This window comes from Astyanax mexicanus, chromosome 13, assembly GCF_023375975.1.
Source record: "Astyanax mexicanus isolate ESR-SI-001 chromosome 13, AstMex3_surface, whole genome shotgun sequence".
Classification (NCBI taxonomy): domain Eukaryota; kingdom Metazoa; phylum Chordata; class Actinopteri; order Characiformes; family Acestrorhamphidae; genus Astyanax; species Astyanax mexicanus.
The window spans coordinates 22794635-22809873 of NC_064420.1; the positions used below are offsets into that span (position 1 = coordinate 22794635).

At 37.8% G+C, this 15239-nt stretch overlaps 1 protein-coding gene and 1 long non-coding RNA gene across 40 annotated transcripts in view; one reads left to right on the forward strand and one right to left on the reverse strand.

The window, feature by feature from the left end:
- The window catches only part of LOC103046516 (polymeric immunoglobulin receptor), a 235265-nt gene that overhangs the window by 198244 nt on the left and 21782 nt on the right, over positions 1–15239 (forward strand). For 7 of the 39 annotated variants that reach the window (XM_049486335.1, XM_049486330.1, XM_049486305.1 and 4 more), the window contains one exon: positions 10494–10814. The exons of 30 other annotated variants lie outside the window; for them this stretch is intronic. In XM_049486335.1, the coding sequence (XP_049342292.1) occupies positions 10494–10814 (321 nt within the window). The remainder of the gene's footprint in view (positions 1–10493; positions 10815–15239) is intronic. 2 more of the 39 variants (XM_049486308.1, XM_049486314.1) reach the window with 1 other exon arrangement.
- LOC125806731 (uncharacterized) overlaps positions 1–15239 on the reverse strand; it is a 220008-nt gene that overhangs the window by 193476 nt on the left and 11293 nt on the right. The window lies entirely within an intron of this gene.

Genomic DNA, 15239 nt, shown 5'->3' on the forward strand with positions numbered 1-15239 from the left:
TACTTCAGTAGAAATATAGATTTCTGTATCATCTATACTTTACTGGAGTAATTATTACTTTTTAACTTCTACTCTTTACATGTTTCTCCTATTTCCTTATTTTTCTTAACGGCTTGCCGCCAAAAAAAAGACAAAATCAGCGTCTGATTGAAGATGCTGCTCTGGGTGTATCTGCTCTACTGTGTGCTGCATGAGATTTCAGGTAAGTTCTTCATGTGAATAGTGTGTGTGTGTGTGTATGTGTGTTTAATAGTGTTTTATTGTAGTTATTTTATTGGTATTATTAGTGTATTTCTCTCTCTCTGATCTTGAATGTTTTTTTAGAAGAGACAGTATTCTTTCCTGAATGTTCACACTCGTTTAACAGGCGTGTTTCTGAATAATATTTTAGTACTAATCACAATATGTAAAGATAAATCACAAGATTATTAAACCTTCTCTAAAATCAAAGAAAATAATTGTAGAATTTGAGTAGATGAGCTAAACAAATATAGCAAGAACACAAAAATAGACACTATAAAACACTTTTCTACTATACTGTAGTAACTGACGCTATGAACTGTAAGAAATTTAGACTTAACCCTTTAATGCGTAACATGGGTCAAAAACGCATTCATTTCCTACATAACTGAGAGTTTTTATGATATATCTTAGCAATAAATTAATTCAGTCATTCAGTATCCAAGGTGTTCCTCATTTATCTTGTTTTTGATCAACATATATCCTTATTAAATTTTGTATAAAAGCTCTTTTTGTATCACTACCCCTCTAATGCACACATTTTTGACGCATGTGTGCAATGAATAAAAAGAGCTTTTATTCAAAAGGTAAGAAAGAAAAAAATTAAATAAGGATGTACTATGATTAAAAACAAGTTAATTGAGGAATACTTTGGATACTCAATGACTGAATTAATTTATAACTAAGATATAGAAAATTAAAACTCAGCCGATTCACTTTTGACCCATGTTAACTTTTGACATCAAAGGGTTAAAGAGCGCAGGGTGGAGGGGCTGTGAGGCACGGATGGTTAATATCTTTAATTTAAGTGTTTATTTGTTGATTATTGTGTCGTTTTGTTTTGTTGTGCCTAGTTAGATTTTTACATGAAATATTGGCTGTTGATTTATCATAAAGCAGATGCACAGCAGTTCTAGTTACGCTGCTAGATATAGAGCATGTAAGGAAAGTATAACTGTCTCTCTTGGAGTTGAAAGCTTTAGGAAATCATTTCACCCAAATCTTATCATTGGATAATTTAATATCATGATCAGAATAGATTTTTATTGTTTGTTTTACATTTAGATTCTCACTCCTGTACTTTACTATCCTGATCAAACACGTGTTCTTTACCTCTTCTGATTTTAAAGTAACTTTTCTACAAAACTAAACTGTAGAATTCATAAAAAAAACCTACAGACACTGATAAACTTAAAGTTACGACAAATAACCCTGCTGTTATTTACTGTGTACACATATTTCAACAATATGCACATTGTTTTATACACAGAATCCATTCTTAAGTTTAATTTCCTGAATATAACTTGCATTTACTGTGTACAGGGTGGCCACGGGTCCTTAAAAAGTCTTAAATGGTATTCAATTTCTTTTTTGTCAAATAAGGCCTTGAAAAGTCTTATTTTGTCTTACATTTTCAACCAAAATGTCTTAAATTTGCGGAGCTAAATTTAGGGGGGGGGGGGATAATTCCGTCAGTCATGTGTTGAACTTCGGGGGTGGAAATGCAACCCAGTCTCATTTCCCAGGCGTACGAAATGGTACGCAAAACTAAACACCGGCATGCGTACTACACACGCATAGTGCTGCGCACACATGCTACGCTGCTATTAAGTATATGGAGAGAGCGCGCGCGAGAGAGAGAGAGAGAGAGAGAGAGAGAGAGAGAGAGAGAGAGAGAGAGAGAGAGAGAGAGAGAGAGAGAGAGATGAATTAAACAGTGATTAAACAACTTCAACTTATGCAGGGGTCCTCTCAGACTCACTCACCTGGTGGAGTGAAAATCACGCTATGTTTCTGTTTCCGGAGGCGTCATAAAGCAAGGATGTAACAGATGTAGGGCCCTAGAAGAGAGGCACCCTAGAACAGCTCTGTGATGCATTTGTTTTCACGGTCCGGTAAACATTTTTATTGTAATTAAATACGAAATGCAACATATTATTTGTCTGTTTTAATAAGTACAATTTTTAATAAAATTTAATAATACTTTTTATTTTATTTACTCATTCTCATATTTAAAATACCTAATACAGATAAGAGTGAATAAATAATACATATATATTAAATATAATATACAATAAATATATAAATATACAATATATATTTATAAAATACAATATATTTAAATATATAATAATAATAATAATAATAATAATAATAATTATTATTATTATTATTATTATTATTATTATTATTATTATTATTATTCACTCTTATTTGTATAAGGTATTTAAAAATTGTGCTTATTAAAACAGGCAAATAATATCTTGCTTTTTGTATTTAATTACAATAAAAATGTTTACCGGACCGTAAAAATGCATCACAGAGCTGTTCTAGGGTGCCTGATCACAAAATCAAACAAACATACTTAGAAAGTGTTTCAGAGAAAAAATATCAGAACTGAAAGGGGTTGAGCGTGAGCTGGAGTGTGAATCAGAAAAACTGATGGCCTAGTGTGTGTGTTTGTGTGTGTGTGTGCGCGTGTGCGCGTGTGAGCGTGTATTGTATTATGCTGTTGTCAGTGTTTGAATTTTGTTGTGTATAAAGTTTCATTGTGTATACTGTACAGTGAGAAAATTGTAATATTTGTGTCTCGTATTGTCTGTCTTGTGCATTCACATTTGAAGTTTTCAAGCAGCTAGATTAAACGTAAATAATCCATTGTTTTTTATTTTAACGTGTTTGATCTTGCGAGTTGGTCTTCATTTTATGTGGAAAATGGTATTAAAAAGTTTTAAAAATGTCTTAATTTTCACTTGGTCAAACCTGTAGACACCCTGTGTGAATTTTTACAAACATTAACCAGGAAAGTGTTTCTTTTTTTAAAAGGGACCTCCTCAAATTACTCACTTCACCCTGTAGCTCACAATGCTGAACATAAACTGAGAGAAACTTTACCTAAATAGTGTAGAGTTACTAAAATTTAATATTTAACAATAAATTACTGCTTATTTATCTAATAGAATAAAAGCCTCTCTGGACATGTCATGCTGGTAAATCAAATTGGTAATGCTGGTTATGCTGGTTGATCAGATTGGTTATACTGGTTGATCAGTTTGGTAATGCTGGTTATGCTGGTTGATCAGCTTGGTAATGCTGGTTGGTCAGTTTGGTAATGCTGGTTATGCTGGTTGATCAGTTTGGTAATGCTGGTTATGCTGGTTCATCAGTTTGGTAATGCTGGTTATGCTGGTTGATCAGCTAAATAGTGCTGGTTGATCAGCTTGGTAATGCTGGTTGATCAGCTTGGTAATGCTGGTTATGCTGGTTGATCAGATTGGTAATGCTGGTTATGCTGGTTGATCAGATTGGTTATGCTGGTTGATCAGCTTGGTAATACTGGTTATACTGGTTGATCAGTTTGGTAATGCTGGTTATGCTGGTTGATCAGCTTAGTAGTGCTGGTTATACTGGTTAATCAGTTTGGTAATGCTGGTTATGCTGGTTGATCAGCTTAATAGTGCTGGTTATACTGGTTGATCAGCTTGGTAATGCTGGTTATGCTGGTTGATCAGTTTGGTAATGCTGGTTGATCAGTTTGGTAATGCTGATTATGCTGGTTGATCAGCTTGGTAATGCTGGTTATGCTGGTTGATCAGTTTGGTAATGCTGGTTATGCTGGTTGATCAGTTTGGTAATTCTGGTTATACTGGTTGATCAGCTTGGTAATGCTGGTTATGCTGGTTGATCAGTTTGGTAATGCTGGTTGATCAGTTTGGTAATGCTGATTATACTGGTTGATCAGCTTGGTTGTGCTGGTTATGCTGAATATTCTGGTTAAACATTTTTTTTATAGCTGCTGGTAATGGCGGTTGACCCGTTTGGTGTTCTGGTTAAACTGGTCATGATGGTCGAGCAGCTTCTTAATGCTGGTCAGGCTTAGTCATACTGGTAGCTTGATCAGGTTAATCCTGTTTGTAGATCAGCTAAACCATCAAACTCATATAAAACTATAATCTAAGCTGATGAAGAGCTGGATAAGCTGTTTTTTACCAGCAGAGTGTTTTATTCTTTAACTTTCTCCCTTTTAGAGATCAGTTCATCTTTTACTCATTTAACTATTTAGAGGAACAGACGTTTTGATCAGTGGTGTTTAAACATGAAAGTCTCAGCTGAGATCAGTTTAACATAGACTGAGGCGTAATTCACACATACAGTTTCATACAGCTTCTTTTTTCAGTCACACTTTTTGACACCAAATTAACTACAGTCCTCACATATTTTCCACCACTTCATAAATTAATATGTATGAGGGAGTGAATATTTATAGCTGTTCATTTACATACACATTAACTCTAAATATAGAACAGTATGCACATTTTCTACTTTGGGTGAAAGGTTAATATTTCTCTTCACCAGAAAACATTTACACTGTATGTCTAAATAGTTGTGGAAACCCTTTCTTATGAATACATTCATCAACTTCAAGCTGCACACATTGACATTGAGGGGACTACACATTGCATGACGGACTACATGAACTTTTGCATGGACATTGTTGTTCCTGTGAAAACTGTGCGTTGCTTTGCTAACAACAAGCCCTGGATAACCAGCAACGTTAAAGGCCTTCTAAACAAGAAGAAGAGGGCCTTTAAAGATAACAACCAGGAGGAGCTTAGGAGCGTACAGAGGGAGCTCAAAGTCCATTTGCGAGAGGCCAAGGAGTCCTACAGGAAGAAGGTGGAGCAGAAGCTGAGGGAAAATGACATGAGGGAGGTATGGAATGGAATGAAGACAAACACTGGCTGTAAGCAGAGGATGGACAGTGCCGCAGATGGTGAAATAGAGAGAGCCAATGAGTTCAACACCTTCTACAACCGGTTTGACTGCCCTGTTCAAGACCCTACAGCTCTGGCAGACACCTCCTCCACACCCCCCTTCATCTCATCAAGCAACTCAGCCCCCGCTCCCCCCTCCTCCCCACACTCAGCTGTCCTGACCACCAGCACCACTGTAGTCCCCCCTCCTCCTCCCCCTCTGCACACCTTCACTGCTGACCAGGTTAGAGGTGAACTAAGGAGACTCCACCCAAGAAAGGCAGCTGGGCCGGACAAAGTGTGTCCCAGACTACTAAAGTCCTGTGCAGCTGAGCTGGGGGCTCCCCTGCAGCACATCTTCAACCTGAGTCTGCGTTTGGGGAGGGTCCCCACGCTGTGGAAGACATCATGCCTGGTTCCAGTACCCAAGAAGACGCACCCCAGTGAGCTCAATGACTTCAGGCCTGTCGCCCTTACATCACATATCATGAAGACCCTGGAACGTCTGCTTCTACACCACCTCAGACCCCAGGTTCAACATGCAATGGACCCCTTGCAATTTGCCTACAGAGAGAAAGTGGGAGTGGATGATGCCATACTGTACTTTCTCCACCGGACCCACTCTCATCTGGACAGAGGAGGCAGCACTGTGAGAGTCATGTTCTTTGATTTTTCCAGTGCTTTCAACACCATTCAGCCTCTCCTACTGAAAGACAAGCTGGTGGGGATGCAGGTGGATTCATATTTGGTCTCCTGGATCACAGACTACCTCACTGACAGACCTCAGTATGTCAGATTGAAGGACTGTACATCAGAGACTGTGGTCTGCAGCACAGGAGCACCACAGGGGACTGTGCTCTCCCCGTTCCTGTTCACACTCTACACCTCAGACTTCCAGTACAACTCTGAGACGTGCCACATGCAGAAGTTTTCAGACGACACTGCCATTGTGGCCTGTATACGGGGAGGAAAGGAGGAGGAGTACAGACACCTGGTGAAAGACTTTGTGACGTGGTGCAATAGAAACAACCTGCTGTTGAACACCTCCAAGACCAAGGAGATGGTGGTGGACTTCCGCAGGGCCAGGCCACCCATACAGCCAGTATCCATTGTGGGAGTTGATGTGGAGATGGTGAAAACCTACAGGTATCTCGGACTGCATCTGGATGATAAGCTGGACTGGTCAGCCAACACAGACATCCTGTACAAGAAGGGGCAGAGCCGGCTCTACTTCCTGAGGAGGCTGGGGTCTGTCGGAAGCTCCTGCTGATGTTTTATCAGACTGTGGTGTCCAGCTGTCTTTTCTATGCTGTGGTGTGCTGGGGAGGAAGCATGAAGAAGAGGGACGAGATGCGTCTGGACAAGCTGGTCAGGCGTGCGGGGTCCGTGGTTGGTGTGGAGCTAGACTCTGTGGTAACGGTGGCAGAGAGGAGGACACTGCAAAAACTACTCTCCATCATGGATGATGATGGTCACCCACTGCATTTCATCATCATGGATCAGAGGAGCAGTTTCAGTGGCAGGCTCTTGTCACAGAGCTGCTCTACGGACAGACTGAGAAGATCGTTCGTTCCGAGAGCCATCAGACTCTTCAACTCCTCCCAGTGGAGCCGGAAGAGAGAGGACAGATGAGGAACGAGTCTCAATATGTGCTTTCTTAATCAGCCTTTTTTATCTGTACTGGAAAGCACCCTACACATCTACACATCTACACCCTTGGACTCTTTTGCCTTTTTACTGTATATACTGTTCATTTGCATCCCTGGACACTTGGCACTTTACTGTACACTCTGTACCTTTTCACTCCTGGACACTTTACTGTACATCCTGTACTTTTGCACTCCTGGACACTACACTACGCACCTTACTTAAATACAATACTTGCACAGGTTTATGTTTAATATTGTCATATCTGCTGATAACTTCTATACTTAAATTATTATTTTACTGCACTACCTCATATCTATGACTGATTACTTTCACACTTTGTATAGTTTTTTTGTATTTATATATTTATGTATATATTTTTAAGTCTCAGTTTATAATTTTATAGTTTAGAGTCTTATATTCCTCACTGTGCTCTCTTATTTTATTTTACAATACTTATTGTTTGTTTCTACTGTGTACTGTTAGTTTCGACTGTGTTGTGTAACTGCTACTGGCTGCTAAATTTCCTTCGGGATCAATAAAGTATCTATCTATCTATCTATCTATCTATCTATCTATCTATCTTGCAGTCACAGTTGTGCACAAACAGCTTAGCAACTAGTAGAGACAGCATAGCAACCATATATATATACATATGTATAAACTAAGATTCTTACTGGTTCTGCCACAGAGCGTGACTATTTTCTATTTTAGTACATAAGTCAGAAATTTGTGTCATATATGAGTTAGATGTTCTTTCTATAAAAGCAGAGTTAATGTATTCAAACTGTCTGAAAACCTGTAAACCTTCATATTTGTCTCAAACTACAAGTAAAATACAATATATTTTTTAAATATCACTGGTGAGAGTTTAATTTAAACCTTGGAAGAGATCCATGACTCATTACTCTCACTAAAAAGCCAGTAATGTCTCACATTATTAAAGAGAAAATATTCAAATTACAAGTTAGCATGTTATTGTAAATGTTTGAAAAGTGCAGCTAGTCTAATGAATAAAGTTACACATTTGATGTACATGAGGATGTAAAATCCAGCCAGAAACTCCAGCTATCTTTGCTGAATAATCCATTTTAAATTCAGATTTTGTATGTAGCTGGTTTGAGACGGTCTAAACCTGTGATGGTAGACTAGCTGGTTAATCAGCTAATTACTAATCTAATTAGATTTTTGCATGTTTGGTCATACTGGTTATCTTGTTCTGGTTAATTATGCATGTAGATCAGCTAAACCATAAAACCCCAAAAATACCAAAACCCTTCACTGCTCAAGCATCTTAACCAGCTTCACCAACTTGAGCTGAGCAGACTGATATTTTTTAACAGAGCAGGAAGGAGTGTAGTTAAGATCTAGAGACTAATTCTGTGTGTTTCTGTCTCTCTGTGTCTGTGTGTGTGTGTGTGTGTGTGTGTGTGCTAGTCCTCCCAACAGAAGAGTTAGAATTAGTTTCAGAATCAGAATGATCATAATAATATAATAACAGTTAATATCAGGTGATGTTGGTGTGGTGTTTCTGCAGGATGTTCTGTATCGAGAGGTATGAAAGGATCCATCACTAAGTCTGTGGGAGATTCGGTGGTGCTGCCCTGCTCCTGTGAAGACCTGCAGCACAACCCAAACACACTGACGTGGGGATATAACAAGAGGATCATACAAGGTTTATACACAGCTGACTACTCAGTGTTTCCAGAGGACAGTAAGAGTCAGAGATACAGAGGCAGAGTTCAGAGACTGACTCAGAATCCTCCAGGAGATTTATCTCTAATCATCTCCCACCTCACTGAAGAAGATGAAGGACTGTATCTGTGTGGCGTCAACGAGAAATACACAACTGCTGTCTCCCTTTATATCAGAGGTAAATCAAACATTACCAGAGATTCATTTTGGTGGAAGCTGCTTTGAGAAAATGCACATCATACAGTCATCATGTTACTGGCAGGAGTTCCATAGATTAATCAAGTAGTTTACTCGTCAGAGGAGGAAAAATCAGCAGCAATTCACAGAAGCAGTTCATGCTTAAAATTGTTTACTGCAGCGCACAAGGAAGAAAATTGAATGGAATATTATAACATGTCTATTACTTCTGTTCTATAATTACATTTTCACTGTGAGAGACGAGGTGTAATATTAGGTGTATTGGGTGTATTATTTAAATTTTTCATGCAGTCATTGCTGTTGTCAAACTAGCAAACAGCACATTAAAGAGTTTGCTATAAGATTTGCTATGAAAATGATGACTACTTTACTAACTGATTACTTAAAAAAAAACTAATCAACTAATGAAAACTACTAGTCATGCAACCCCTATTCACTGGTAACCATTTATAAAACAAGCTATGTGCCAAAGCACTAAAGGTGGTGAATGTTGGCAGTAAGACCCAATCCCAATTCACCCCTTGGCCCTCCCACTTACCCCTACCCCTCTGTTTTGTGTGGGCACACCTAGAGGTGGGGTGTACTGATTCTTGTTAGGCTGGAGTGGGAGGTTAGGGGAAGTGTTAGGACTACATGACCCCTCAAACTGAGATTTTTTTAAGGAACACTCCAAATGGAGAGCTATGAGAATCAATGGAAAGATGGCGGCACAAGCGACCAAAGAAACCCACAAATATGAGTATTTTCTTAGAGAAAATTTGTTTTATTGTCTTTTGGGTATTTTCTTTATAATGAGCATAAAAAATGATAGCAGTTCACCTCAGTAGTTAGCTGGCTAGCCAACTTTCATGCTCCACCTTAAACAGTAAAACAGCTGGCAGAGGCTGCAGAATTTAAGGTGGAAAGGGAAAATTTCAGCTCCCCATCACAGAGGAAGTAAAGGTTGGTAAATTATAATTAATTGCAGCATCGCCTGCCCCCTTTTTACGGAGCCTCTAAGGTGACATAATGTTAAAAAAATGTATGCGTTGCCATGACTTATTAAGGCGTCAAAATGAGATCCTAAGGCGTGGCCACGACTTATTAAGGTGTGGGGAAAAGGTCCTTTTTTTTGCAGCTAACAAAGCGAGCAGCTCTCAGGGGTTGTGCACAATATTACTGCCTAATAAAGATAAACAGGTCTGCATACTGTCTGCATCTGAGCCAATCAGCTTTTAGTATGAGAATTAAGTGTCTTTTACTTAGAATTATTCCGTGTCTCACTGCAAGAGACTCCAAAATATCACTATAATTCATTACAAGATTAAAATAAAAATAAACCAATTCTCCATTTTTATACAAAAGATTATCCTTGGATCGGAGCATTTATTTTGGCATTAATTTGCAAAATATATATATATTATTTTCTGGCTACAACTTAATTATCTTGTTCGTCGTGCCCATGCATTAGGATCTCATTCCCACACCTTAATAAGTCGTGGCAACGCCTTAGGATCTCATTACCATGCCTTAATAAGTCATGGCCACACATTATTTTTTTTAACACAATGTCACCTTAGAGGCTCCGTACCTGTTTGAAGATGTGATGCTCTAAAATGAACTTGGTTGCTGAACTTTAGCGCTGCACTTCAGTCACATCAGCCTGACAGAGTCGCCTACAGGAGCTCGAAAGGTTTCTTAATTCTTAGTGGGAGAATTTCACCTGTTCCTGATGTAACTCTGTTTCAAGGGGAAGAATTATACTCGAAAACAAGGGGTAGGGGTAGAAAAGAGAAATGGGAGTGATTATTCTGTAATTGAATACAAATTCTACAGTTACTCAGCTCTGATTCAGCTTCTGTGTTCCATGAAGAGTTTATAACATTTTACATCACAAATCATGTTTAACAGATCTTAACACAGTGTAGTTAAGGTTAATGTGATGCTGATTGTGTGTATTTTGGATCTGTTGCTCTACAGGATGTTCTGTGATGAATGAAGGTGAGAACAGTTTCATCAAATCTCCAGGAGAGTCTGTGCTGCTGCCCTGCTTTTGTCCTGAAGACAGAAAGATCAATCCTCAGAGAGTCACATGGTTCTTCTCAAAGCCGGGGTCTGAAGATAAGATCTCAGTGTCTAATGAGACTCAATCCTACAGCGGCAGAGTTTGGATGTTCGATCAACCAAAATCCAGGAATTTCTCTCTTCTCATCTCAGACCTGAATAAAGACGACTCTGGAGAATACCGGTGCAGAGCTGATGAAAATAATGTTGCGAAATACGCCGCACTAGAGGTCAAAGGTCAGACTCTGTAATTGTTAAACTGTTTTAGTTTTACCCAGGGCAACTGATACACACCATGATTAGGTAGCGCTGTGCAATATGACTATATATTTTGTGGGACGGTAGAAAAACATCTATTGTTTAGTATTCCACTCTATTTTGAATTCTGTTGCAAAACACAGCAGTCTTTTTGCAGCTATCAGAACAGGGTAACTCAGCAACCACGGCTAAGTGTTAATGTTGTTGTCTGTCCCAATTCTTGTGCCAAACCCTATCGTCTTGTTTGAAGTGTAAGTGAGGGTGGGTAAGTTTTCAAAATTTAAAAATGGGAATTGGGACATTTCAGTTTACGACAGTTTTGTGTTTCTGCAGGCTTTTTAATTTAAGACATTAACTTCTGTCTTCATAGAAAACAGTGGTCCTGCACCCCCTGTTCTGCTCACTTAATGATTTTTCTTTTCCCAATACACCTGATCAATTTATTAGTTCATTAATACGTGATTTTAGAGTAGCAGAGGAGAGTTAAAGCAGAGCAATTTTGGAAAATGTGCAGTACAAGGGGGTTACAGGACCAGGAAAAACTGTATTAAAAGTTATTGGCCTCATGCTTATGACTCTAAATTAGATGCACATTTAATTTCATTTCAGTTGAAACATTGTGAAATATTAAAACATACTTTAATTTTTTAGAGTAATTCAACATGTTATAAGAAAAAAGTATTTCATGTGTTTATATTATTTTTTTTAAATCACTGAATTTATAGTAATTGTGCTGCATTGTGAAAAATATGTATCATTATCAGGATGTGAAGTGTCCTACACTCCTGATCAAAATCTAAAGGCTAAAATTGGCATGTTGCACTATTGTATCTTAAGAAGATTTTATGTAGAGTTTTACAATGCAAAAAGAAGAAATACAAGCAAGAGACAAAATATATTGAGCAGCCAGTTTATTGACAACTGCATTTGCAATCAAAAATGTTTTTTTCAGCTGCTCAAAAAACGTTCTATAAGAACAATGAAGCTTCAGGTTGTGTAGGTGTGTCAGACAGCATCTGGCTACGTGGAGATGTTGCAGTGGCCCTCATCTTTGTGGTATTGACTGGGTTTTTCAACAGGACAGTGCTGCAGTTCACAATACTCGTCTGACAAAGGACTTTTACAAGCAGAATAACGTCACTATTTTTGTAATCCTGCTTTTAGCCCTGATCTAAATCCAGCTAAAAAAACATGAGGGCATGGATAGCAAGGGAAGTTTACAAAAATGGCCATCAGTTCCAGACAGCCTTCATTAAGCCATCTTCAACACTAGGGTCCATTTTCCTCCTGAAACAATTGTTAAAGGCCTCATTTCATTGTTTTTCAATCATTTTAAATGTCTAGTTGTGGTCTCTAGAATGACTGTATGCCCTGTGAGATGTTTTTTGTAAAAAAAAAAAAAAAAAGCTCAGGTGATCCGGTATAACGCTGCTTTAGTCCATTGGAGGAGAGGAGGGATAGGATTTGGGCTCTTGCTCATGAATATTTAAACATGCAAACATATCGCCTCTGATTGGCTAACAGCATTGCAACAGCAGGAGACAGAAAACAGTTAGAAACGTTTTAAAATAAAGACATTTTTACACTTATAACAGTCTTTGCAATGTCATATGTTACTTTACAATATGTATAATGCTCTGCTAATGCAGTTTAGCCACTGACCGAGTCTTAGAGTCTCAGTAAAATGCGAAATCACCGGAGATCCTATGAAAACCTATAGTTACACACAGAGATGGGTAGTACAGGTCCAGAAAGCAGCAAAAACAAAATCGGAGTGGATTTTTACTTTTAACTAGTGTAAACAGAACTGTTTTAAACATACATTACTGGGCAAAGCATATAACACTGATGTGTTATTTGCACAAATAATACAGGAATGAACTGCCATGCTGTTCCTAGCACTGTTAGCTCCTGGCTGACTGCCTTCAGCTCTGCCTGTGGGCGGTCACGAGCCAAGTTGGGCGAGGCCATGAATTCTAATTCATGGGTTAACGTAGACACAGTGCTTTTTCTGTTTGAATCGTTTTTTGAACATTTTCTTTTACCAGCTACTGCAGACAATGGAGGTGGATGAACAGTTTCATGTGCAGCATCATATAGAACTCAGAGACCTATAGTATTTCACAAAGAACAAGAAAAAGTGGATTTTAGCGGAAGGACACAATAACTGTAACACTTTATAATACTGTTCCATAGTTAATAGGTAACTAAGCAGTAACTAAGCAGTAACTAATTATTAGTGCTGCATTAAAACCTAAATATTTTCTATTAACTACCAGGGAGTACTGAATAATTACTCAGTAGATAGTACTGAACTAATGATTATAGTAGTTCACTATGAACTCCACAATAATTACTGAGACTTACATATCTCCCAGAGAACTACTTACTAATTATGTCTCCTTTATAATAACTATTCATTAATTACTGCTCAAATCAACATTAACTACTGAAAACCCTTACATCCCACCTGGGGAACTATAGATCTAAATCAGTATCATATTTGAGTTAAATGCATATTAATTGAAGGCATATTTGAATTAAGCAAGTGACACCATTTGTAGTAGTGGTAACCTTAATTACCTTATTATCCTCAGTTCCTTCCAAATATTAGCAACATATAGTAAAATACTTCAGTGTGTATTACTCTGCTTAACCATCATTTTTGGAAGAAAAAAAAACAACATTATAACGTAATATTATTGCACAGAAGACATTGATGAAAGTTCTCCAGAAGGCATCTAAGACTCTAAGAATGACTGTAAGACAGTAATAATGTAACAATCATTGCTTTAATACTAGGTATCAGCCTTATAAAAGTGCATCTTCAGCCTTTGCAGTCTCACAGAGATTTATTTTTCTGCGCATTATTAGGGTAATTACGGTAATTTCACAGCGGACGCAGCTCTCCGGGTCCTTCGTGTAAATTCTCTGCTGTGCTGCTGTTGCTGGAGGAGGATTAAGAGAAACTCTGCTGCTTTCATATTTCTGTATTTGATTGAAAATAAACTAGTAATCAAGATATTGAGATCTTTTCCAGCTTATTTTACCCCCGGATCAGATGAGGACTCTCTGTGGGTTGTTAAACAGCTTTAGGATGTGTGTTAGCTAGCTAAGTTGTGTGTGTAGTTAGCGTTAGCCAGCTAAGTTAGCTAGGTTATGTGTGTTGGTTAGCTAGTTTAAATGTGTGTTAGTTAGCTAGGTTATGTGTGTTCGTTTGCTAGCTAAGTTAACTTTTATGTGTGGGTTAGTTAGCTAGGTTATATGTGTGTTAGCAAGTTAAATGCGTGTGTGTTAGTTAGCTAGGTTAAATGTGTGTTAGTTAGCAAGCTAAGTTAGCTAGGGGAAATGTGTGTGTGTTAGCTAGGTTAATTGTGTTAACTAGGTTAAATGTGTGTGTGTTAGTTAGCTAGGTTAAATGTGTGTTATTATTATTATTATTATTATTATTATTATTATTATTATCATTATTAATGTATATTTCCCTTTATAATACTGTGACATGATCTGCAGTAACTCCTAAAGAAGAACACAGTAACTCCTCAGTAATTAGTAATTAGTTACCATGTTTCTCACTTTATAATACTGTGGTGTGATTTGCAGTAACTCCTAAAGAAGAACACAGTAACTCCTCAGTAATTAGTAATTAGTTAACATGTTTCTCACTTTATAATACTGTGGTATGATCTGCAGTAACTCCTAAAGAAGAACACAGTAACTCCTCAGTAATTAGTAATTAGTTAACATGTTTCTCACTTTATAATACTGTGGTATGATCTGCAGTAACTCCTAAAGAAGAAAGCAGTAACTCCTCAGTAATTAGTAATTAGTTACCATGTTTCTCACTTTATAATACTGTGGTGTGATTTGCAGTAACTCCTAAAGAAGAACACAGTAACTCCTCAGTCATTAGTAATTAGTTAACATGTTTCTCACTTTATAATACTGTGACATGATCTGCAGTAACTCCTAAAGAAGAACACAGTAACTCCTCAGTAATTAGTAATTAGTTAACATGTTTCTCACTTTATAATACTGTGGTGTGATTTGCAGTAACTCCTAAAGAAGAACACAGTAACTCCTCAGTAATTAGTAATGGGTTACCATGTGCTGCTGTTAACTCCCGAAAAAAGAAGACAGGGACCCCTTATTAATTATCTATGAAGAACACAGGGATGCCTAGTCCGTTATCTAACACAAATATTTATTCATTTAAACATGATTTCCCCCAGAATAAGGATCTAGGACACAGCCTAGAGTAAAGCTGTATGTGAGCCATCACTTCTACTGAGCACATCTCCAGGAGGACTGAAGAAGAGCACAGGTTTAGAATAAACACCTGTAACACACTGACAGAACATTACAAAAATGGGGGTTAAGCAGACTACTGCACATTTCAGTGTG